Source organism: Syngnathus typhle, linkage group LG1 (genome assembly GCF_033458585.1).
Source record: "Syngnathus typhle isolate RoL2023-S1 ecotype Sweden linkage group LG1, RoL_Styp_1.0, whole genome shotgun sequence".
NCBI lineage: Eukaryota > Metazoa > Chordata > Actinopteri > Syngnathiformes > Syngnathidae > Syngnathus > Syngnathus typhle.
The window spans coordinates 11,101,712-11,129,028 of record NC_083738.1 but is presented as its reverse complement, the minus strand read 5'-3'; the positions used below and the strand labels follow the sequence as shown (position 1 = coordinate 11,129,028).

At 39.9% G+C, this 27,317-nt stretch overlaps 1 protein-coding gene across 1 annotated transcript in view; it reads left to right on the top strand.

Annotated features, from left to right (window-relative positions):
• Positions 1 to 27,317, top strand: part of si:dkey-237h12.3 (teneurin-3) — a 191,712-nt gene that overhangs the window by 85,673 nt on the left and 78,722 nt on the right. The window contains exons 4-5 of the mRNA XM_061275285.1: positions 7,192 to 7,423; positions 17,231 to 17,469. Coding sequence (XP_061131269.1) covers positions 7,192 to 7,423; positions 17,231 to 17,469 — 471 coding nt within the window. The remainder of the gene's footprint in view (positions 1 to 7,191; positions 7,424 to 17,230; positions 17,470 to 27,317) is intronic.

The window sequence follows — 27,317 nt, the reverse complement described above, 5'->3', positions numbered from 1 at the left end:
GACCAATTCTACTTCTCTGCGAAACCCAACCATAAATGCTTTGTGCGTTATTGCCTTTGTAATGACATAATTTGTCTGTAATTGTGTAGATTTTAACTGTGTAGGTGCCAATTTTGATTGTGGGTGTGGACCTACCTTGTGTCTGTGAGTGTTTTTTTGTTTTGTGGTTTAGATCTGATTTAATGATATCACACTGCTGATATTGGCCCACCTGCCAACATCTGGTGATATCAGGGCCTTAAGTGCTCAAACATGCTCGTGAGCCCATTCAGAGCATTTAGTAGTTGTCAAAACTGAGCAATGTTTTTGGATCAGACTCCTCTGCCTCAACTCATCTATTTGTCATTCTTTTTAGCACAGTTGAAGAATTAATGACCAGGTTATTGTTGTTGTAAGAACTCCAAATTGACCTGAAATTGCAGACAATTTATTTCTAGCGTAAGTCTATTACTTTCATTTCATGGTTGTTTGAGAAAGAGCATCGTGAACTAATTAAATCATCACCTATCAAAGTCAGTCACCGTATCAAAAGAATAATTTCTAATTGATTGCTAATGTGTTGTCCTGTATTGGATCTCTTTACAAAGAACGGACAAGCAAACGAAAAAAGGTCATTTCAAAAAATATCCAATATAGATGAAGGATGTCTAGAACCTATGCAGGAATGCACAGTAACCCACTTTTCACTTATCACTTTTCATAGTAATTGAGCCAAATTGACCCCTCCTTGCCCCCCACTCTCCCAAGAAATGTAATTGCTGATAATAATATTTATAGAAGCTCATTGTATTACAAACCTTCATCCTCTGGCATTACTCTTACCAGAAAATGGCTCACAGATGGTTGAGTCTGGAAAAATGCTCCGGTAGTAGACATGTATGTGCAGCAAAGGCTCTCCATACCTCCTGCTAACAACCCAGGCTAAAATTAGCTCTTCCATGGCGAATAAGACTTTTTCACTTGAACATATTTCTTTTGCTACCAGTTCTTACTTTCCTATGAGCCAGGGCTTAGGTGGCATCTTGTGGCAACTGAGGTCATTGCATAAAGAGGTGGGGATTCACTTTCTAGGTCCTAGACTCTAGGAAGTATAATGAAATCTTGGCTTAAGAGATTTTACCACCAGTGCTGAAATAATGTGGAAGTGTAACATGTTACCTGTCTGGCCCAGACAAACAAAAGTTGGCCACGCAGTATAAATATTAACCATTTTGTCAGTGAGCTAATTGGTAGAAAAGCACGTTTGCGGCGGTGGCGGCGGCAAGCTGTCAGAAGGGGGACGCTAAGCTGTCATCATCTGTGAGATGATCTGCCATCTGCACTCGGATAGAGGTTTTTGTATTCAGTACTTGTATTTACGTGGTGTGCATTTGCAATGAATGTCTGGATTTCTAATGTCCGCTGATGAATGCCTGTTAAATAACTTGCAGGGTTATTTCTATGGCGCAACCATTATGTAATTCTTGAAATATTGGTTACTTCACCCCCTACCCACCCCTCTGCAGAGAGGTGGCTTTAAAAGAGGCCTTACTATCTTTTCAGACAGCAATGAGAAGGTTGTGAAGATATTCTGTCAGAAATTATGATAAAATTCACAACACCATTACTTTCTTTAAAAAAATGCAGTCTCTTGAAATTGTCAGCTCGCTTTGAGTCAATCAACCACCTTCAAACTCACCCAGGGCAAGGTTGTTCTGATGAGCCCCAATTCCATTGAGTAGAACTTACACACACACACGCGCACACGCACACGCACGCACGCACGCACACACAGACACACACACACACACACATTTTTCCATCGGTACCCTCTGGTGAGTAAAGTATATTGCCATGTTACAATGGAACAATCCAAAAGTGATGGAGTTTGTGGAGTTAACCTATTTTCTGGATAACGTGACTGAAGCCCCTAACCCACTGATCAGCGATCAATTGCAAGTCTCTTCGAAGCCAGCTAATGTGGCGTTCACATCAGGGTTCTCTCACGGTCTTAAATGTTCGGAAAACTTTTGCCAAACAATTCCCAACAGTTTTAGTGTTTTTTCTTATCGCAAGCACATTTTGAATGTGTAGAAAATTCCCTTGCGACAAGAAAAGTATAGACCAACGTCTGCCAGGCCGTTTTGCAAACATTTGGGCCCCATTTTTGAACCCTGTTGAGAACGGAACATTTGCTGCCTTTTTGAGAACACTTGCCATTTTTCGCCGTTTAGTAGGATAGGACATATCTACATACCTATTAACCTCATGCCTTATGACCTACTGAAAGACGAATTTTGCAGTTTTGCCTTAACATATGTATCAAATATATATGTTTTTGGTTGTTTTAGTCTGATTTGCCTTTATTTCCACCCGAGTGAACAAACCACTGAGATCGCTGCTTATTAGCCAAGGAAGTCAATGCCATTTTATTGATTGAACAGACTGCAGATAAAGAACCTACCTTCCCCAAAAGAGTTTAATCCTGGAAGTCATCCATTATTCACCAGATTTAAACCAAATTCTAAAAGGGCTTTTTATCATACGCTTTCAGGCATCCCGAGCGAGTTTTCTTTCAGAGATCATGTTGTGCGCATACAAAGATTAAATAGTAGCAGGAATGGTATGCACACACCATTTTGTGTTTGCCGAAGGCCAAGGCAGTCTTAGCAAATGGCCTTTCAGTTCCATTAGTGGCGGCATCAGTCTCTTAATGGAGAGCAAAATGGCACAGGACCTTTTGCGGTACTTACACAATGAACATAAAGTCTTTCATGACGTGCGTTCAGCCTAATGGCTGCAAAGCGACTTTTGCGACGGAACATTATACCGAGTGATATGCAAGGGCTCTCAATGCTTGAATTTATGCTCATTTAAAATGAATGTCACAGGAACCCAATAGGCCTTGCTGTCAAAAAGTGGCACCATTGTGGCTAAATGTGAATCACACAATGACAGGGGACTTGTCTGTTACTGTTCTGACGCTTCATTCATCGACCACTCTTGGGGAATCTTAGCCGGATATTTGCAGGGGCAGAGCAGCGGCTGAGTGATTAGAGGTGGGCCAACTTTTGTGCTCAAGCGCCACATTTAATTTTTTTAAAAGAAACAGATGCACCAGGTTATTTTTAGGTGATCAAACTGACCAACCGAACTCCCATTCTTTACATTCTCCCTATGTTCGACCAACCAAATAACTGACCGGCTAGCTGTACATACAGACTAACTTTACCTCACTACCTATTGATGGATTGACTGACATTCTTGTGTACAGTTCCTCCCTTAAAATAGTGCTAAACATTAACCCTGGCCTGAAATCCTAATTTGACTGAGACAAACACATCCCTTAAGACGTGTGCGCCCCTTCAAATTATTGAAAGTGATATTATTACGGTGTCATTATTAAAAAGCAGCATTTTGCATTGGCATGATACATTTTCTGCCTCGCAAATGTATCCCTTTTATAGCTTTGGTTAATGACTTTGCATCTGAATCATCATGGCTAAACAGCAATTCTGTCATTTAAGTCATCTTCTTTTTCTGTTATTACAGTCAGTAGAGTCTTTTTTCTGGGCATATTTCCCTTGATATTTCAACACAATTCTCTCCATCAACATAGCAGTTAGGCTCCAGGTGAAGTAATTCCCTCATCTCTTTGTCCCTCTACTTTGCTGCATTACAATTGATGCAACCCACTCAAACAACAACCTAGGAACTCAACTTTTCAATTTAACTATACAGCCCTCCCCTAACCGTAATTCCAAAGCATATCCCAGGCTTGAAAGCCTAAATTGAAACCCCAACCCTTGTTTGAAACCCTTATCCAGAAGTACAGACCCAAGTTTGGAACCCTAAACCAGGGTCAAAACTCTAATATAAAACCCTAACTGGCTTGAAATTCTAATTTGAAACAGTAACCCATGACTTGAAACCCTAATTTAAACCCTTAACCATGAGACCATGATTTGAAACACTGATGCTTGTTTCAATTTCCTAACAAGGCTTGATACCTTGATTTGAAGCCCTAACTAAGGCTTGAAAAATTTACAGTATTGGCTTGAGCCCCGAACCCTGGCTTGAAACAGTATTTTGAAATGCAGACTCCTGTATGAAAATCGAACCCGAGCTTGTACCCCTCACATCCAAATGGTTACTGAATCCTTGTTTCCAGACATATTTCCCTTGATATTTCACCCTAATTAAGTAGCACTTAAGATCCAGGTGAGCTAATTCCATCATCTATGCCTCCTCCTCCTTTTCTTACTGTCCTGCTACCTAACATTGAGTTTCTGCTGGAGGACATGCTGATGGAAAATGCAATCCAGTTAAAATAAAAAAATAATAAAAAAAGCTTTGCTGCAGGGCCAGAGTTGAAGCAACAGTTGACACTGATCCACATTTCCATTAGCCTGCTTAGCACTTTTCTAATAGGACTCTCCGTCTGGACCGGGAAGATGAGTGGGGCATCTCTAGTTCATCGTCATTGTCTTGTGTGTTTACCAGCGGTGGAAACAAGCACACTTGCACTCTGCTGTGTCATCTCACAACCAACATTGGGCATTAGATAAGACATCAACCACCGACCACCGATCATGTCTAAAGCCATATTGAATTGGTTTGAAACCCTAATTTATGACCTTAACTTGAAACCTTAATCTGATCTTTTGAAAATGTTTTAAATTTGGAATCCCTGAACAGAACCCCCAACCTAGGCTTTAGACCACTCGATTAAATCTGTAATTTAAATCCATTACCTGGCATCTTGAAAAAATAAACCTGGTTTTGAATGCAATTTTGAACCCTCACCAGTTTGAAAGCCCGACCTTTAGTTGAACTCCTTCTTTGAAACATGAACCCTGGCTTCTTCAGCACAAAGTAAATATTACTATTCAACTCTTAAGATCTCTATTTTTACATTGAAACCTCGGAAATATGAACTTTGGATTGTGAAGTTTTGTTACATTGAATAAGTGTCTTAACTGTGCAGAAAGACGCCTTTGCAAGAACAAAAATGGCACAGGAATTCAACTCACTTCTCACCAGCATCACTACTAACTACTTTAACTGCTAGACAGTCTCACCAAATTTTCACAAATCCTCGAAAAACTCATAATGGCTGGTTGGGAACATGTAAGGTAAAACAAAAGTAGAACATAAATACATTTGCAAGTACAGTATTTTTTTGTTCTTTCAATCTTTAATTGGCCATCAAAATCGAAAAAGTGGCTCGTTAGTTTTTACTTATTTATTTTTTTAATCTGACACAAAAAAACAATTTTTACCTCTGCGTTAAATGCGAATCTTGGCTTGAAACCCAACTTTGGAACCACAGCCTATACGTATTTGAAAACCATATAATTCTTTTATCCATTCATTTCAAATGGATTAAGATGAACAGTCTAAATAAATAAATAAATAAACTAATAAACTAATAAATAAATAAATAAATAAATAAATAAATAAATAAATAAATAAATAAATAAATAAATAAATAAATAAATAAATAAATAAATAAATAAATAAATAAATAAATAAATAAATATGTTTATGCCTGTATGTCAAATTTTAAAAGTTTTATTAAAGAAACAATCCCAACAAATATAGTACCGTAATGTCTGGAGTGTCGTTCTGTCTCTTCTTTGTTTCGATTATCCGGCACTATTTGGCTGGCGGACGGACATGCGGTCAACACACCACTCTTCTCCCCAGTGACCATATGTCTGGTCACATATCCCTGCGCCCAGCAAAGCGGTGCCGCACAACAGCGGTCCACAGCCTTTTTATGAGTGTATAAGTGTATACTCATCACAAAAATCACAAAAAATCCATAGATACGCCACATCGAATGACAAGCCGCAGAATTCAAAGCTTGTGCAAAAAGTAGTGGCTTATAGTCCGAAAATTACGGTAGTTGAAGTGACATAGGCCAGGTCTGATTAGACTGCCATGGGAACACTGAAATGTCCACATAATGTCTACGTAGTTGTACAGGAAGCAGTGCAGCCAAGAGAAACACTAAGAAATTAAAAGGCTGATGGGAATAAATTGTTACAACAACTTAATTGAACAAATATCAGACATTTGTTGGCACTACTGCGTAAACCTGACCATATAAAGCCAAAAATGTAATTATTAAAAATCTAACTTTTTTCAGTTTAATAAAAATAATAAAAATATCAATGATCAGCTCCTTTTAAATGGAGTGATTTTTGATTTTCATTGAAAATGGAAAGAACAATGATACACAGATTATTCCGGGTATGACTCGAACTCGGAAAGACGACCCTCTTCCCATTTGTGGTTCATTGGAGCAAATCACATTTGTCAGCATCGTGCGGCTTTTTTTACCTGTTTAAACGGGCCGAGATGGATAGATTATCACTGCCCGCCATTGGTGGGGGGCCAATTCCACAGTTTTGTGTGGAATTAGAAAACCTGTTCTCAGCAAGTGAGAACTAATGGATGTTCTGGTCATTAGTTATCTGATAGTCTTTTCCGGCAGTAATCAAACGTGAAGCATGGCGTTAAGCGGCCGTAAAAGAAGCAGATGCCTCACTAACTGACCTTCTGTTAGGCAAGAAAACGAATGTGAGGGATGCCCTGCGTGGACTTACCATCCTTTTTTTTTTGCCACGCTTGCATCTTGTTTCAGTGTAATGTTTCTTGGATGTATTTTCTTGATTTGAGGTCGGGCAGGTGGCTGTTTCCACCGTGTGCCCATTTGCTTGCTCTCTGTGGCAAATTAATAATGTAGTACGCGCGGGACATTATGCATGAGTGGTTTGGCGATTTAAACCTCAGTTATAAAAACATGTTCATGTTGATGTAGTTAAAGTTTCTTCATTAAATTCAAATCAGCACTTGTAGTCCTTTACATAGACCCCACGTCCTCAAATCCAACAGATGCCTTAAACTTTGATTAACATTTGAAACACGAGTAAGTGACTCAAATAAGGATTTTCAACCTTGGGTTCAATTTGAAAGTAGGATTAGGGCTTTCAAAGGTGAATGACCAGGGTTAGTGTTCAGAATTAGAGGGTTAGGGTTTTAAAGTAGGGTTTCAAGTATGGGTTAAGGTTTTGGACATCAGTCAGGGTTGTGAATTAAGGTTTCAACACATTTAGGGGGGTTTAATTAGTCGCCACACTGAATAAAAAAAACGAATGCTTTGAGTGATGTCTAACATTTCTCCTCCTCCTTCTCTCTCTCCAGGCGACCATCTGTCCAGTCCTCAGGGTCCACCCCCACTACCGCCGGCACCCCCACCGCCACCCCACAAGCAGCACCCCTCCATCACATCCCTGAGTCGCAGCTCGCTGGCCAACCACAGGGCCGCGAGCCCGCCGCCCACTGCCGGCCTGGCGGCCGATTTGCAAAGCACGGCGGAATGCGTCCAGCTGCAGGACAGCTGGGTGCTGGGCAGCAATGTGGCCCTGGAGAGCCGGTAAGTGGAGCGGCGCGCTTCCCAGCATGCATTGCTCGCTTGCTTGCCGTGGTTACGCTAATATCCCGCCGTGGGTTAGGATAGCATGTCCTGTAGTGATAATCTGTGGAAGAGCAGCAGTGCTGTCCTATTAATTATTCTGTTATCTTGACAATCATACTCACCAGGATTTTGGACTAAGCAGCCTCATTTTCATAACCGGGTTCAGGGCTTCAAAATTGCTTTTCAAATTAGGGTTTCAAGCCTGGGTCAGTGCTTCAAGTTAGGCTTTAAAAACAAGGTTGGAAAAGAGAAGAGTTTCAAATTTAGGGTTCAGGGTTTCAAACTGGATTCAATAAGACTTAAAGTTATGGTTTCATGACAGAGTTAGGGTTTTTAAACCAGGGTTTGAACCAAGGATTTAGGTTTCAAATTATTGCCTAAATTGAGGGTTTGGGTTTCAAAGTAGGTTTTCAATGCATTTCAAATATGTGTTAAGGTCTTAAATATGGCTTGAAGCCATGGCTAAGCTTCGAACATGTGATGTGGTTGTTGATTGCATCTTCATGTTCACACCTGGGCGGCACCCTGGCAAAGTTCGCTTTGAACAAGCTCCCTTGTCTTGCGCCTGACTCAGTGTGATTCACACCAGCCTCCGTCTCACCATTAACATGAAAGAACTTGTTCTCGGGAGAATTGAGTACGATTTGGTGCAAATGATCAACACGAATGGTGTTGCCCTTGATCACGCCTGGACCCGTAATGGAGGCCTCACGGTAAGGTGGCTAAAATCGTGCAATGTTCCAGAGATGCATTTATCAAACAAGGAATACAAATTAGAGTTGTACACCTGAGTTGAGGTTTCACATCAAGAAAAGAAATTTAGGTTTTCAAATAAGGGATAGGACTTAGTACGTATTGGGGTTTCACACCACATTTATTTAGACTTTTAAATAAGTTGTTTTTTTTTATTGCATACTTTCAAATTTTTGTATTGCATAATTTCAAATCATAGTTTCAAGACTCTTCCAGGGCTGTAAAATATATTTAAGACTTCAAATGAAGGCTTCAGGTCAAAAATGCAGTTTTAAAGTTTAAAGTCATGGTTTCGGGCATGAGCTTGGTTGCAAGCGTTTCAAGCTCAATTCATACATTGTGGGTCACTTGTGTTGTGAGTTCACTTAACAAACTCTCTAATCTGACTTGGAAGAGTTTTACCTCATATCTATAAGAGAATTCAGTTGTACAAAATATCATTTAGCATGCGGAATAAACCCGAGCCTCCAAGTCAAAATGAAGAACTCACTGTAAGGGGGTACAAGCGCGCAACATTTATCAGGCCGGCGACACCGTTTGCGATACATTTGTGACACAATAATGGCGTGATGGAGTGCAGCCTGTAAAGCAAACACTTTAATTCTTCAAATCCTGCGGTGAAGCATCATTGTGCGCCCATTTCTCTTTCTGAGCTTTTTTTACGAGCGCCGCTACAACATCATTGTTTATTTTTTATCTTCCTCCATTTACCATTATTTTCCGAACAGAGCGGCAGTTGCATGGCTTTGTCTGCAATGTGTTGCACAGTTTGTGCCCTTGTGGAATTTTAGGAGAAAAGTGGACCAAACAATGCTTTAAAATGTAGGTTTCAACTCAGGGGTAGAGATTCAAACAATGGTTTCAATTGATGGTTCTAAGGCTAGTTTAGCGAGAGGAAAGTTAGGAATTTGGAATTAGAGTTTCAAAGCTGGCTAAGGGTTTTAAAACAGGGTTTTAAATTCTAATTTCAACCCTGGGTTTGCATTTAAAGACAAGGTCTCCAAGTTACTGTATCAATTTCAGGTTTCAAACGAGGGTGACATACAAAATGAGGCTTCTGGTTTCAAGCCTTGGCCATGGTTTAAAAGTAGAATCTACGATGAGAGTTTCAAGTAAAGTTTAAGGTTTAAAAGTGGTGTTTCAAATTGTGGTTTTAATCCTTGGTTAGGACTTCAAGTAAGGGTTTCAAAAGAACAGTTAATGTTTCAAGTTCCAACTTAAAATCAGTAGCTAAGGCTTCAAGTTTAAAATTAGGGTTAATGTTGTGTGAGTTTTAACCAAGGACAAGGCTTGAGGTTTGAAAATTAGGGATTCAAATTAGGGCTAGGGTTTCAAGTTAGGGTTTCAAAGTGTGTATTAAGGTTTGGAGTTAGATTTTAAAAATAGGATTTTGATTTCAGACAATGTTTTTAAATTAGGATTCAGATTTTAGACAATGATCAGGCTTTCAAGTCTGGGTTTAGGTGTGAAACAAAGGTTATGGTTTCCAATTAGTTTAAAATTTGGGTTTAAAGCCTGGGTAAGTGTTTCAGAGTATGGTTTGAAATCAGAGTTTCAAGCCTGCTTTAAAGGAGCATTAAAAATGTCAATTTCATCCCCACGTTAAGGGTTTGAAATCCCCATTATGATTTCAATAGGGGTTTCAAATTAGTGTTTCAAAAAAGCGAAAAGGTTTGTGCGTAGAAAATAAGTCTTAGGGTTTGAAACTTACGAAAGGTTTGAAATCTAAATTTTGACCAAGGGTTAATTTTTCAAATAAGTGTTAGAGCCTTGAAGTTAGGTTCTAAGTCAGGGATAGTGCTTAAGGTTAGAGTTTCCATAGCTGGTCAGGGTCTTGCTTGGTGAGGGACCACTGGGAATGCAACTTCACTTGTGCTAAAGCATTGCAGTGCAACCACGGTGAGATTTCACCTCCTTGTTGATTGGTCCAATAATATTGAGCTGCTTGCAACTTGTGTTTAATTAACACATTTAGACCAACACTTCATTCATTAGCGCTAATTGACGCAATGCTGCTAAGGGCTTTTTGCAACTTGAGCTTTTTGTTAACATGGCACAGACGGGCTTCCCTTTTAAACCCCATTGGGTCCTGCCCACCCCACCAGTAGCCAATAGATGTGGACTAGGCTAATGGTGATGTATGGCTACTGGGATGATATTGTACTTGCACACATAATGCTTCATAGAGGAAGTTGAAGGTTATTGTAAGACACTAACCTGGACTTGAAACCCTAACCGGACTGCTTTGAAGTCCAGGTTTGAAACCCTACTATGAAACACAATCTAATTTGAAACACTAACCCTGCACATACAGGTGGGTTTACAATAACCCAAAACTTGGCTTGACGCCCTAATTTAAAACACTAAGCACACTAACCCAGGTTTGACACCTATAAACTCCAACTCTTGTTTGAGACTCTAATCCAGGCTTAAAGTCCTAATATAAAATAATTAGAATACCTAACCTCTGCTTCAAAGCGTATTGTAAAATTCAAACTTGAAACCCTGATGCCATCTTAAGACATAATTTGATACCCTAAACCTGGCAGTATTTGAAAACATAAACCATGTTTGAAACCTTGTTTAAATCTAAACTTCAACCCCTTAGTTTGACTAGAAACCTTAATTTAAAATCCTAACCTCTGCCACAAAACTCTAACCCATGCTTGAATGCCTTCTTGAAACCTTAGCCCTGAATTAAAACCCAAACCTGAAACCCTAACGCCGTTTTAATTGGAAACTTTACTTGCAAAGTTCACATTGGCTTCTCACCATAATATGAAACCCTACCTTGAAATCCAAACTGGAAACGCTAACCTTGTCTTAATTGGAAGCCCTAAATGTAAAAACATAACCCTGTCTTGGAACCTTAATTTGAAAACCTAATCCTGTCTTGATACTAGTGACATGAGTAGAGGTTGTGTCATGTCTGGCAACCACTGCAGATATATGGACTTGACCTGCTGTGAAACACACACTTAGTTTTCATCTTGCTCTAAATCTCTTAAATGGAAACTCGAAGAAATCACGCACTCCCCGAAAGATTCACAAGGCGCTCCCGACTTTACAAGCATCGTTGTGCTTCTTCTCCCAGCCTACCTTTCCTCATTCCACCAGCGGGCCAATCCACTTTATCTGTACTTGTAATCTGTCACCCTCGCACTCTGCAAAATAAGAGGTGATGGCTTCACCTACAGCCTTTGGCCAAACTCGGCACAGTTGTCTTGCTTAATCACTTTGAAACTATATCAGCAGAGTCTTTCTATTGGCCTGCAGTCATGCTACAAATCCCTGTTGCTTTTAAGAGCGGCAGAAAGAGACAAAACAAGCAAGTTTCCACACAAGAAGACAGAGGTTTTGGTGATCTTGAAGTCATCAGAGAGTGTACCTTTTGCATATGACGGTTGGACTCCAGAGTGTCTGACACGTATCACCCTCATTTCATTCAAAGCCAGGAAGTATGAAGTGAACATGCTCTTAACTGTCTCAATATAGAGCTGTCATTGTATTATCTTCTACTTTTATACCACATACACAAATAGGTTAGTGCGCAATTTTTTATTGGGATGTGACATACATGGCAAAATAGGGTTTCAACTGCCGTGTTCGGATTTCGAGTTCATCAGAATCAGGTTTATGGACCAAGTTTGTGCATGCCAAACAGGGAATCCACTTTTTAAGAAAATATCAGCGCTTTATTTAAAAGTTTTAAATTACAATAGGGTTACAATTTCCAAGCTTTGATTAGGGTTCTAAACAAAGGTTAAGATTTTTGCATCTGACAAATGTTGTTTTACCTTTTTACTTTTACGTTTCTAAAGACCAAAGCCCTTGTATTAGTGTTCAGTGTACCTTAATTTCTATGTCACCATTGTAAGCATCTGGTACAGCATGTGTACGCTGCATAGAGTATTTCACAAGCTTCTCTTCTTATGGCTTGAATACCATCTGAAGGTTGTTCACAATTGTTTTGTCAAAGCGTTCATGCGTGCAACGAAAGAAAGGCGTTCTCCATTGACAATGTCGCCCATGTGGAATTGATCGAGAGCGTGTCGGAAGGGGCTTTGCTACCTTGTGGGAGGTCGTAAGTGGTGACGATCCTTGGGACGCGCTCAGCTTTTATGTTGACCGAGAACGATGCTGAAAAGACACAAATATTGAGTTAAATCATTTTATATGAAAGAATAACATTAACAGTTTGTGTTCTTTTTAAGAAATGAGCGATGCAGACAAGTGCAATATGTTTATAATTTAATACTACACGATTATTCCTTTCCTGATTTTTTTTTTCCAGCTTTTCTTATTCGGAAAGCGCAACATTAATTGTTTTCTTTTTTAGGAAATGAAGATACTGTCACTATGCTACAACTGTAGTTTTTTGTTGTGTTTCACAAAGCTCCAGCCACGTAATTCTGTTGCTAGCTAAGAGCTAGCGTCCAAGTTGCGGATTACCCTTTAGGACGACTTCAATTGGTTTTGTTTTGAGTGTTTTTCAAATGTCAAGTTGATGACAAGCTGTGTCACCAACAAAGCGCCACTGGCCTTTCTTCCCATACCGTCATCCCAATAGGACGGACAACCATGCAGGTCCCAGTCTCTTAAACTTGTGACCATTCATCGGTTTACGCGGCTGTCCCTTTGCCTTCCCCGCTGGTCGGATTAGCATAGCGATGCGCCATGTTGCGTCAAGCCAGCACTAATCAATTGATGTGCGGTGGTGCTTGGTCGTTGTGTCCGACAGCGTTAAATTTTCAGTGTATCCTTTTTAAATGAACACAAACAGAAAGGATTAGACGTTTTTTTATACTTTTGACAGTAGCATTAAACAAAGGTTTTTCATATTGAGGCGTGGACATTCAGCAAAGTACGCCACTTTCAAAGCAGTATACTGTAGATTTGCTGGTTCAAATCTCAGGTAGCACCTGTCAGATTTGTCACTACAGACCTATTAGGTTGACTCATTAAAAGTTTAGATTTTCAATGTTTATTTAGTTCAATGATTAGGTGTTTTTCATGTTTGAAAATGAAAGTAAAATTGAGGACAATACCAACACCACACTGGGAAGGAAGAAATACTGCATCCCACTTTATCACCGAGTGAAAGGGCTGTGTCCCTACAGTTGGAGAGAGGCATCGTAAAAGAACAAAAAAAACAATTAAGAAGTTATTTCTGCATATAAATCAATACATTCTCCCATTTGTTTTGTTGTATCATCCAAGTGGTATTGCCAAGTTACATAAGAATATTTTAGTGCCCTTTTCTTGGTTTCAAAAGCAATTTTTCCGAAAGTGACAGAAAAACATATTACGATAACTTTGCGGTAAAAACTTGCACACATAAAGAATACACTGATACATTTTAGGTAGAGTGGGTAAAACATTTTTTGTCAGTCCTAATCATTGTCACTGATTATGACGGGCAAGTGTGTGCTGGAGACTCCGCCGCTTCACCTGTACAGAGAATTGGGGAAAAAAAACCTCCAAAATGACCTCTACACTCACAGGATTATGACATTGAGTTTTCCAAACCTGCCCTACTTCCAGCATGTGGCTATTTCTATCACTAACATGAATCAAGCTGAAATTCAGACCCTCATCTTTTTTTTTCTATTGAAAAACGGTGCCGATCGACGGAATATAGATCTAACACAGCCATTTACATGAGGTGGGAAAATGTAATTACAGTGGTTAACCAACCTGAGTTTCACAGACAAGCTGGGTGAGACCCGCTTCATGCCCACCCATTGAAAACCGCTTCTTAAATATCTATTTCGGTGAGAAACGATTGAATTGCAGTTGACGAACGATGATTGATAAAGTGATTGAATTAATCATGACATACAGTACATTTGGTGGCTAGCGGTCAGTTAGCTGGACACCAACGCTACAGTGTACATCTGTACTCGCCAGTCTTTCTTCCTTTAAGCTATCTTTTGATCACAAATAACAAAACCATGGAAGCTAGGAGTGGTTAATCCCAGAGGCTAAAGCTGCACTTTACATTTGGATTCAGTTGCCATTCTTACTTCCAGCTACCTTTTGATCACAGGGGACAAACATATGGTGGCAAGCCAGATAGAGGTTGGCACTGGAAGCTAACTTCATCTACATCATTATTACTCTGAGAACAGATGAACTACAAATGCACCACGGAAGCTCCACATCACAGTCCTTTTGTCACAAAAGCTTTCCTTTCCAGCCAATAATAATGAGAACAACACCTCCCACCAACTTACCTGGAACATTGTCATTCCAGGAGTGATGCACACTAACCTTTAAACGGAATTCCCCCCCCGCCATATGTGTGTCGACAGCTTGCGTTGAACAGGGGGCCGGCCAAGGAATACCAGACGGGTCTAAAGTGTGACATTTGTTCTCCGCGCTCCAGCATTGATCACAATATGTAGCGCATGCATGAGATGGTTCGAGGTTCATCCCATGTCCTACTTTGCAGAAAAAAAAGACTATTAATTGGAGCAGTAAGGCAGTCATTCTGTGTGTTTGAGAGTGTCACGGCTCATAGTGTGGATTTTAGACGATGCCTCTAATTGACTGTGCTAATGCTCTTTGAGTGCTGATTCTTGTCAGATTTAAACCTGGAAATTTATAGACTTTACAGATGCTGGGTAAATAATTGCTGAGCAAATGTATGACTTTGTTGGTTAGTCTAGGAATTATCAGTTGCCATGGCAACCCACCATCCTCTATACTACTACAGGCTGCTAAAAGTCAACCTAAAGCAAAAAAACATAGGGTGAGAAAGGAGGTTGAATTTTATACAATCATTCAAGTGGTTGCAGTAGTAACCATGATTTGAATCATTTTTACTTGTTGCATTCAGAATCAATGGAGAGAATTTGCACAGCGTCAATTAACAATAATGAATTACTCCTATTAAATACTGTTGTATTTTCAAGTGCGGATCATCAGCTTTTGTCGTGTAGTACTGAAACATCTCTATTTTAGAGAGGCCACTCAAGAAAGAGAGCTACGGCAGCTGTGGTGAAAATAATTGGAACCATGAGTTTCTGAGGGAAATTTTTTATTTTACTTTCAGGTGATTCTATTCAATTCTGAGGCGCAACAGTGATGAAGTTAGTCAACAGGCAGTCACGACCATGACTCAATGCTAGCTGATAATGCCAAAAATGCTACTACTTTACTATTATGGGGCAGTCCCTTGCAGCTCAGTGCTATTTTGTATTTTTTGTGTAGCGCACTGATTTTAAGCGGCACTCCATAGCAGCGAGAAGCGCAAAAGCCTGAAAAAAATAACAGTGTGAGAGAAATGAATGATAATTCATTTGAAGGGTGAAAAAAAGCCAGAAAAAGAAGCACAGAATTTAATTGGAGGTAATGCAGAAGCGTGCAAAGGTAGCAGAGTTGAACGGCATAAAGCCTAAAAACAACATGCCTCAAGAAGCTGATGGTGGCAGGAAAGCCTTGAAAAAGAAGCAGACAACCTGGAGGTGGTAAAGAAAACCGGTGGTGGTGCAGAAGCCTGAAGAATTAGAAAATGTGCAACTAGAGGTGCCACAAAAGCCTGAAAATGAAGCACCAATGCATTTGGTGTGGACCAAAAGTCTGAAAGGAAGCACCAAGTACAAGAACAGGTTGCACAAAAGCTTGAAAAATAAGCAGGAAAGTGGAGGTTTCTTTTTCAATCTTCTAGTGTAGCAAACCTGTGCCACTCTTAGTTTTCACTTTTTTTTTCTGTAAGTCATTTTCAGGTGTTTCTTTTTTGTATAGCACTTTCTGTCGCACTTTCTCTATCTACTAGAGGTGGTACAAAAACCTGGAATGAAAGCACAGAGGGAAAGAAGTGAACGATGCATCGCATCTGTCAATGTGCGTCTTTTGGGGGCTTTTTTGAGTAGGACACTGATGCCATGCTTTGTTCACTAAGTTTGAGCAGGGGAGGATGACACAAAAGTCTTGAAAAAGAAAGACAGAGTGCAACTAGAGGTAGAACAAGAATCTTAAAAACATACATACGTACATACATGCGTTAGCATATCACAGAATAAGAGACGTGAGGTTTTGGCTGTTTTTTTTCCTTTACAGACAGTATTGTAGCGTGTCGACCGCAAGGTCCGCAGGCAGGTCCAGTTTCCGAGCCCTGTGGCCATTGGCAGTATTAGTCTACAAGCACTGGCAAGAAGGCTTAATTTATTTACTTAAGAGCTTTTCACTTGGGGTTTAAAAGTTAATAGGACGATGGCTGCGTAATGCCTTTGATTAAAGCCTCTTAATTAGTGCAGGTATTATAGGCTATTAGCACAAGCCTGAGCGTAAAAGGTCAAGTGAGCAAGGCGGGAGAGTCCATTGTATTTATGACGTATTGTTTTTGTTTGTTTTAATTTTCACAACACCTTAGTCCTTTGGATTATGGCGGCTATTTAGATCTGGACAATAATTTTTTAGTAACTATCGATATTTATGACGCTACTCAAACATCGCGTAGCCTGCGGGCAGCAGTATCAATTATTCATGAATATTAAACGTGTCTGTCTTATGCTGTTATGAAACCAAGGCAGTGTTAAATAGCACAAAAATATCAAAAATATTACTGTTTCCTGACTTTTAAAGTGCACACCAGCAGCTGCGAGAAACTTGGTTTAGCCTACAATATGATTCTGCAACCTATTTCGAGATTTGATTACATTGATGCTTGTATATTGATGTTGATGTGCTGCAGTATCTAATGCTGCTGCATCATGTTTTACTCTGACAAGTAGTGTTATGTTCACCTCTAATGCTGGTATGTAGATATTGTACCAAGAGAAATGATTATCCATTGCGATATTGATATTTAACGCGATTGTATCAGTGTTGTTCACATAGATATTACAATGCAATACTATGTGAGCTACTGTAGTTTTCTATTACAAGTGTACCAAGGTTACCTTATGCTGACATTTCGAAATCATATACTAATTATATGTTGCATTACATCATACTATCAAAACTTGACCTTTGTGATATCAATATGTCAATCTCCTTCTCTGACAGGCATTTCCTGTTTAAGACGGGAACGGGAAGCACCCCTTTCTTCGGCGCTGCAGCCCCCGGCTACACCATGGCGACGGGCACAGTGTACTCCACTCCGGCGCGCCCGCTTCCCCGCAGCAGCCTCTCTCGTGGCGCCTTCAAGTTCAAGAAGTCGCCCAAGCACTGCTCCTGGAAGTGCACTGCTCTGATTGCAGTTACCGTGGCTGTGCTGCTGTCAGTCATCCTCTGCTACTGCATAGGTCAGTGCCAACATGCCACACAAATGGACCAGTTAATGTCAGTTTTCAATTAGAATTGGTCTTTAAACAGTCCTCTTCATCAAGCTGTTCGCACAGCCGTGACATGTCCACTAATTTAACTGAACAGCAAGTTAGCATTAATTATACAACTAATGAGTGGAAAAAAAATGCGGAAACAATGAATACACAACAAAACTGACACATCTACCCACAACACAATTTCATCTGCTCAACCCACAAGCAATTAGTTCAACAAGACAAAATGTCACTAAAATTGATATCACAGTTTGGGGTCATATCACTTAACCAAGGCTATAATGAGCACATTACATGGTAAAATACAAAACACAAACAGAATATGAACATTTAAATATCTACTATTCCTGGCCATCAAAGAAACGTGCCACGCCAAACTGCGGGCGGCAGGGCTCGCGAAACTCATTGGTCGTTGTTAACCATCCATTTTGCCGAGCATAATTTGCACTCACCATAAAATGTTGTAATCCGTGTCCTTAAAGTATCTCCACACAGACGTGGCACAGTTCCCACCAGGCAGGTGTCTGTCAGGAAGGCTATACAGTTCAGTGTTGGAGAATTTATACAATTGACGTGAATACCATGTGTCCCTATTGTAAGATCACACTGGCTCCATTTCATATCTGCTTTGTATTGAAGAGCGAGAATCGAGGAGGCTCCACAAAGGAGCGACAATTAGTGAAAGAGTGATGTTTCCTTTTCGGAAATCACTTAGCTCCTCTCCAAAGATGTACTGTATAAAATATCCCCAATATCATTTACATCATAAACAGAACATGAACTAAAAAGTCTTTCTTTTGTCATTCCACGATTATTTTAGATTAGATATGCATATTTTCCCAAGTCTTTGTTTTGTTTAGTCAGTATTTATTTCTTTAAAAGGCTCAATGACACTGGTTCATAGTGAGGCTGCAATGAAAATCCGCAATAATTATGTCATAATGCTTTCAAATACTTTTAGCCACATCAAGAGCATAAACCTTCCTGAAGTAGGTTTTCAGTTCCTGAACAGTTTATCCATTCCATGTAATACAATTTCAATACAGTGATTTAATTAGATTGTGTAAGTACTTCTAACGTAGTGTCAAGGTTATCTATATTTGTAATCGTCTGAATTTATTTTTTTACTTCAATTATTGCTTCATGCCAAAACAACTTCGCACTTATTTAACAGTTTAAAATATATTTTTTTAGATAATTGTAATTAATTTTGAATACTGTCATAAAATAAAACAATGATCATGCATTATTATTTCATGATCAGAAGAAACAATTTTTGCATAAAATACAGCAATATTACCGTAATTCCCGAACAATAAGCTGCTACTTTTTGCACAAGCTTTGAACCCTGCAGCTTGTAGTCCGGTGCGGCGTATCTCTGGATTCTTCGTGATTTTTGCGATGACTAATACACTTATACACTCGTAACAAGGCTGTGGACCGCTGTTGTGCAGCACCGCTTTGTTGGGTGGAGGGATGTGACTAGACACACAGTTACTGGGGATAAGAGTGGTGTGTTGACCGCATGTCCGTCCGCCAGCCAAATAGTGCCGTAAAATGTACACAAAGGAGAAGGGAAGCTTTTATACACAAACCCTCATTATGGGGGACAAAAGAAATGCATATGATGCTGCTTTTATGTCAAAGGCAGTCGATTTGGCTCTTAACAAAGGAACTAGAGCTGCTCATGGACTGTAGAGGTTGCCTCCGGTCACTAGAGGTCACTGTGCTATTGTTGGTTACATCTTGTTGCATCACCCTTTTCTTTCTTTATTTCCCGGTCACGTCTACTCTGTAGCTATACGTGTAGCTTGTATCACATTGCCGTTTTATTTATTATTAGTTGTGGGTTGCTAGTGTTCCCTGCACATTAATTTTATTATGGTCGTCGCTGAGATTTACACATGTTTGTATGTTTGCAGAGCTCCTTCATCTCTGTCAATAAAGTTTATGTTAATAGAAGGTATGCATCCCCAAAGAACCATCTCTTTCCTGACAATATTCTTTGTGTATATTCTCTTAAAAATGGTAATTAAACATTAAAAAACTTGTGGCTTATGGTCCGGTGCTGCTTATATGTGAACAAAACAAGGTTTTCCCCTAAATTTAGCGGGTGCGGCTTATGTTCAGGTGCGTCTTATAGTCCGGAAATTACGGTAGTTAAATAAATTTATTTAATTAGGATACAAATTAAATAAATTACAAGCACAAGAGTGAATATTCGTTTTACTACGAAGTTAAAAAATGTGTACACATAATATTACATTATAGCATAATATAGATGTTAACTTTTTTATTTAGTCTCTACTGAACGTGAATGACCTGGCCCATCTGTCCATTTTAAAAATCAAATGCGTCCCCTTGAGCAAAACAAGTTTGCCCACCCATGCTCTACATAAATGCAGCCTGTCTTCCATTTAATTACCATTGAAAGACTGAAGCCGCCTATGCACAGTCTGCATGTTCTTCCTCCCACAGTCGCAACATGCGCACTGTAAAAAGAAAAAAAAAATCTATTAGCGCGATGATCTTTATTGTCTCACTCACCCACACACACTAAGCCACACGGACAGAATTATTGCTTACAGCAATAAAAAGTTATTACTTATTGGTAATATAAATATAAAAATTCCCTTTAACTTTCTGTAATGTAGATTTTTGCTCAATTGCTGTGTACGGCAGGCATCAAAGAGAGTTGGTAGATGCTCAAATACTATACAATGGGAAATATCATAATACAAAATATACCAAAGGTTCTCTATTGATACTGTACCCATGCAGTATTGATATTTAATGCTGCCTAATGCTGATTTATCAATACTGTAGCCCGAGAGATAAGATACCGTGTTGGCCCGAATATAAGACGGTGTTTTTTGCATTGAAATAAGACTGAAAAAGTGGGGGTCGTCTTACATTTGGGGTCTAGACTTTATACTCATTCACAACGCTAGTTGGCGCCAGATATCTTTAAAGTGGATGCTGAACTTAACTCCCCAGGCCAAAGCGAACGCCTGTCACGAAGAATAAAAATAAAAATAGCGGTAGCACGAAGAAGAAAAATAAAAAATAGCGGTAAGAAAGAAAAGAGAAGAAAATAAGAGAAGAGATAACCGAAAATGTAACACTGAGCACAGCGAGGCAGATGATGTTTGTGAGGAGTAATGTTCTGACATGACAGATCTCAGCTACTCTCAAGTTTAAACCAGTTTGCATTATTTTATTGCGATGTTTTTCCTTATTCAGACTTGTTTCAAGACTACAGTTACAATTAGACTTCACTTTGATGGTTAATGCAGTTATTGCAATTTTGTTGTTTTATCACAGTAGATTGGTTTATTTACATTTCAAAAACCAGAAGCCATTGATTTACAAATTCAAGATTCAAGAGTTTTTATTCGCCATGTTTGAGCGTGCCAAACAAGAAATTCGACTTCGGTAAATCACAGCCTCTGTTCAACAATTAGGTGACTAACAACACTCAGGACATGTGAAAAATGACAAATATTCTCAAACCACAGATGGGAGGGTCCCTCTTCCAGGATGACCAGGCTGCAATGGATCCAGAGAGGACACATCGTACAAACAGTGTAGACACTTCAAAAAAGGTGTGGAGAGCAGGATGTTATTACACAGCAATGACTCTGAGACTCTAAGAGTGGTGTGAGTTCATCAGAGCAACAGCCTGGGGGAAGAAGCTGTCTCTGTGTCTGCTGGTTTTGGCGTAAAGAGCTCTATAACGCCGTCCGGAGGGGAGTAGTTCAAACAGACTGCAACCTGGGTGAGAGGGGTCTGTAGAGATGTTACTTGCACGTTTCCTGGTCCTGGACAGGTACAAGTCTTAGATAGATAGAAATGTGATTGCACTTTAGTTTAGAGAGTGGATGGTTGTTTGTCTATGAATGCTGTGTGATTGACTGGCAACCCCTTTACCGCCCAAGGACTGCTGGGATGAGCTCCAGCACGGCCGCGATCCTCAGAGTATCAAGCGGTTCCAAACAAACATTAGTTTTTCTACCTGAGAGATACTAAATGTGTTTTGAAATCCATTTCTCTTCACAGTAATTGTAAAATAACCTGCATACTATTGTTTAACTTTGTAAATAATCAGCTCTCTTCACCTGTACTTAACTACAGATAGAGCAGTAGATTACTGTATTAGTAAAGTTTTTACTAACGTTCACCTCTAGTTGTCCTTCCAGCATTGCCAGACGAACAAGTCGCTTGTGCTCCTTCTGATAGTTTGTCACTGTCAATGAGACACCTGCGGGGGAGCAGGGGAAAGTGACAAAGGTAAAGTCAGGGAACCAGTCAGTTCAATGTGTTTTATTCAGAAACTCAAACCAATGCAAAGAATGCTCATGATTTAAGGCTATAATTAGTGTGTCGTAATCAGCGTATTTGAAATGAAATGGAAAATGGAAGCAGCAGACGACGACAGCTCCTTCCTTCCTCCAGTCTTAGTGAGAGAAACGCATGACTCTATTATCTCCCGGTGGCATTAGACAATCTTTAGACGTGTCAGTCTGTGAAATGGAACACCACAGACAGGCTGCCTCTAGAGAGCGTGTCTGGCGTCGCTCTTAATCTATATATGTACACTTTTTTTTCTGGTTGTTGTTGGAAATTGGAAACCTAATACGACTCAAATGAATCTGTCTCGCTTTGCCTCTGCTCAAAATATCCTTCTGCTTTGATGCAAGCACCTCCCTAACCACCTAACCCATTCTTATCACAAACACCAAATAGTTCCTTAAATGACTCATGATAAAATTATTTCATTAGTATTTAAATGTTGCCTGTTCTTCGATGACTGACAAAACTATAGGCCAAACTAAACACATGGACTTTCTCTTAATTGTCACATGGTAAAGGTAATGATGTACTATAGCCCATTTAAACACCCAGAAAGGCACAGACCTTCCCTTGTGTGTCACATCATAAGATAATGATTGAATATTATTGCCAAATCTAACACCAAACTAAAGACGTGCGTCCTTCCCTGTCTGGTACACTAAAATTAATGATGGATTTTACAAGGGCGTCTCGATTATGAAAAACATATTAAAAATACTTTTTCGGAAAAGGGCAACCATAGTTAGTCCGTATTTTGGGGGAGAAGGGTTTCAATATAATTAGCCTGCTCTTTTTGGGTTAAAGCAACGTTAATTTATCTTCTGTTTGAGAAAGTAAAATGACACTGTCTTTTTAAAAGATGAGCTTTTTTTGTGAGGGGGAAGTTCAACAATAAATTGTTTGTTTTTCTTATAAATAACCCAAAAGACTTAAGTTCTTACATCAATAGCTGAAGCAGGGATGGAGAACCCCGGTCCCACGTGACGCATCTCCTGCCTGTTTTACATCCTCCCTTTGTCTTTCAGCCCCTTTATTTTGTCAAAACTGACTCGTCACAAACCTTTTACGGTCAGGTATCAGGGGCCTTGTGAGCAGGTGACACATGGCCCAGCAAGAGCACCGACTGTCTTCCAGCCGTGCTTCCTGTCTGGGAAAGTGGTAATGTACCACATCTGTATCTGTGCTAAAAGTGCATTTATTGGCCTTACATTTATTGCTGTTTATGAGCCATTATCATTCAATTCATACGCTTTTTTGCGTTTTGTTTGGCTTTAACGCACATTGAGCAACGACGTGAGTCACTTCAGAGTCGTTAGTCCTTAATGATACATTTCCACCCAACGGTACGCTGATTTAAATTGCTATAAGTCAAGAAGGTACCAAGGTAATTAAGACAGCATTTTACGTGTAAATTTAATATGAAACACAGAAAATAGTCTCTCCAGCATGTCCTGGGTCATCCACTGGACCTCCTTCTGGTGGGACATGCCCAGAACACCTCACCAGGGAGGCGTCCAGGAAGTATCTTAATCAAACCACCTCATCCGGCTCCTCTCAACGCAGAGGAGCAGCGGCTCAAATCAGAGTTTCTCCTGGCTGACCGAGTTTGTCACTCTGTCTCTATGGAAGAGCCTGGCCACCCTGTGGAGGATACTCATTTCGGCCACTTATACAATAATGGTTTGTCTTCATTTTAACAAGCTACACAAAAAAATGCAACTAACTTATCAGACATAATGCCAGAAGCAGACCTTGTCCAGTCTGACATAATAGCGTGCATCATCAATACTTGTTTGGAGTTTTAGGAAATAAAAGATGAAAACAAGCACAACAGTGACAGTTTAATCAATCTGAATTGTTAATATACTGTAAATAAAAACACCAAAGGCATTGGTTGTCGATGTGAAGGGTTGCTGGCCAGAGGCTGACATGGGGCCCGAGACCAAGGTAGTGATACTTCTCGTCTATCCCTGTCATAATTGTGAGTATAAGTCCAGGCTGCACAGAGTTGCTTTTGGCACAAGCCGACTCCAGATGGGCCACATCGTTACTTCTGCTATCATGAGCAATTATCATGGTGATCTGCACAAAGTCTGACATGTGAATATTTTAATTCGTCTCCTCACACTCACTGTAGTACATTAAAAAAGCATTACACAATTATTTTTTTTAAAACCTCACATGATTTTTTGTTTTAACCCCGAGCTTAAACTAACATGTAACAGATGTATAAATCCAACCTTTTTCTCAATTCATGACGAGCAAAGATTTTCTACGGGGCACGCTCCTAACATAACAGATAAAAGGTCAGCTTTAAGCAGGAAAGAGGGATTTTTTGCAGCAGGCCATAAATATTCATTGCGACTGGCCAAGGTTGCCGGAATAATTTATGGAAATGACGTGATATTCACGAGGTAAGTGGCGAACGGCCCCCAGGTGGAATGAAAGTGCTCGAGGGGGAAGAATCTGATTTAAGAGCCAATTGGCACAAACATTGGATAACGATACATGCAGAGCACTGACCTGTGAGTCAAAATAGGATCATATTTGCATGACCTGAGATGTGACAACCAGATGAAATGTTTCTTGGATACATTCCTATATACAGATATGTGAATGTGAACAACAGCAACAATGGTCTGTAGCATGAAACTGTATGCTGTAAAAAATTATGCATGTATCAATAAAATACGATGGATGGATGGATGGATGGATGGATGGATGGATGGATGGATGGATGGATGGATGGATGGATGGATGGATGGATAGATGGATGGATGGATGGATGGATGGATGGATGGATGGATGGATGGATGGATGGATGGGTGGGTTTGGGTGGATGGGTCTGGATGGGTGGATTGGATGGGTGGATTGGATGGGTGGATTGGATGGATGATGTCAACATCAGCAAGAACAGTAGCAGAATAATGTGTCCAGAAGTAGTAACATAAACTCCAGGGGTTGGATTCGCGAATGCCATGGTATGGCAATCCAAACCATCACTGATACACCCCCATGCTTCACTCTGGGCATGCAACAGTCTGGGTGGTACGCTTCTTTGGGGCTTCTCCACACTGTAACTCTCCTGAATGTGGGGAAAACAGTAAAAGTGGACTCATCAGAGAACAGTACATATTTCACATTGTCCACTGCCCAAGATTTGCGCTCCTTGCACCATTGAAACCGACGTTTGGCATTGCCACAAAGGTTTGGCTATAACAGCCCGGCCGTGAATATTTACCCTGTGGAGCTCCCGATGAACAGTTCTGGTGGAAACAGGAGAATTGAGTTGCATATTTAATTCTGCTGTGATTTGGGTTGCTGTGGTTTTATGTTTTTTGGATCCGAAGTGATCATTAAGCCCTACAATGTGAACCAGCCCTTAAGACTCTTTTAGTCTACTTGCACGTATTGTGACAGTGATTCATATACAACATTCCTAAACAAAGCAGGGATTAAAAGACTTCCTGTAGCAATTTCACTCTCTTGTCTAATGCAGCCTCCATTTGATATCCTCTTCATCCACCGTGAACCTCTCAAGTTGTTCACTGCAAGTCAATATCCAGCTACAGAGGCTCTGGACTGAAAAGGGAAAAAAAAAAATCTTCCTGCACATTAAATGGCCAGGGAATCATGATGCTTCCTCAGCATTTTCTCCTCTGCTCGTTCTCTTTGACGGAGGAGATTGGTCTCTCTCTCTCTCTCTCTCTCTCTCTCTCTCTCTTGCGCTCACGCTCGCTCTCCTCCCTCTCAAAAGAAGGGACTTAGATGGTGCAAGGGCAATAGAGTGACATGAAAGCTAGTCTGTGTTTTTGTTATGTAACACAGACCTCCGCCACCATTATCTTGCTAGCTTTCTTTAAAGAATGAGATCACATTCTCAATGAGGACTAGCATCTTTGCTGCGCTTACAGATACGGAATTGAGGACTTTAGGCTGTCCCCTTCATAATGACTATCACTGGTAAACCGGGCCTGGAGATGGTGATGCCACACTACTGAAAATGACAGCAGAGTTTCTCAGGAATCAAGTAGCAGCCAATCACAGTGGCTCACCTGTTTTCTTAGTTTGTTCATGTAACATTCACAAGCTGAGCTGGATTGCTCTTTACCTGAGCCCTGAGCAACGGTGGTCATTTTCAGTCGACAGCGAGTAGCAAAAAGCTGCAGAGAACATAATATTGTAAACATTTTGAGTTGACCTACCTACTATACTTCAAGTGGGTGAGTGTAGACAAGCACTAAGGAACACTATACAAACTGCGTTTTCATAGATTGTGACGGGAAAACAATTTTTTGTGTGTCTGAAATAGAGGTGCAGCAATAATTCATTAGTCGACTACTAATCGACTATCACATTAATCATTTCTTGTTTTTGCTAATTGATGAATTTCTTAGCTACCTTTTTAATTTAAAATTCTCCATATACGCTGTTCATATACCATTCTCTGCAGTAAATAGTTCCCGATTTCTGTAGTCCTTCATTGAATCAAAATAAAACACTTGGTTTTAAGTAGAGAAATGATGGTCAGGTTTTTTTTTGTTATTTTTTTTAATGCTATCAACCTAACCAACAACCAAATAATTTATTCTTGTTTTTGATTGTCTGCAGTCAATTTGAAATAACTTCATGTTTTTGATTAAAGGGAAGGAAATCAAAATATTTTTACCCGATTCATTGATTAATCGACCAATCAGTTGATGATCAAAATAATTGTAAACGGCTGCCCCAGTCTGAAACATATTGTCTATTGCAAACTTTATTTGCTTATTACTGATTGCAAATGTGCCTCCTGTTTACAGTGTTACATTGTGTCCCCGTGACCGATGCAAGAAGAAAGTGACATCCCGTAGCTTTGATACATTTTAACACACTTAGAACACTCATCATATCGTTTACAAACCTATCACCCAATTGGAACCAGAAAAGGCTAACTACAGGTATGGAAAGAATTCCAAACCAAATGTTTTATTTAAAAGGAAACATCAAAATCCTCACTGTTGGTGACTCGGGGGCTCTGGTAAAACCATCGCTGTGTTAATTTGCTGGCACTGCCGTGCCAACAGCGAGGAGACACGCTAAAGCAACAGGGCTCCTGCACGCCTTGATTGAAACGACCGCTATCAGTGTCGCCTCACTGCAAAAACATGCACGTACAAACAATGTGAAATCAATTACCAGCTTTCCAAAGAGTTGTTCTGCCTCCATACTCCCGGGGAAAAAATACTCATACACGTATGTAAGTACAAGTACAGATTATTGTGTTAAACATGGCGCTGGTAAAGGTATGACATAAAGTACACCTGTGAAATGTGCTAAGTACAAAAGTAGAAATAATTTTTTGTCAACTACAATATCTGTTAAGATAAATTGCCACAATAAAAATAAAACGAAAAAAAGTATTTTTCAGCGAGCATGAGACAGTGTTGGCTAAAGCTTTTATGCTACCAATTGTAAAT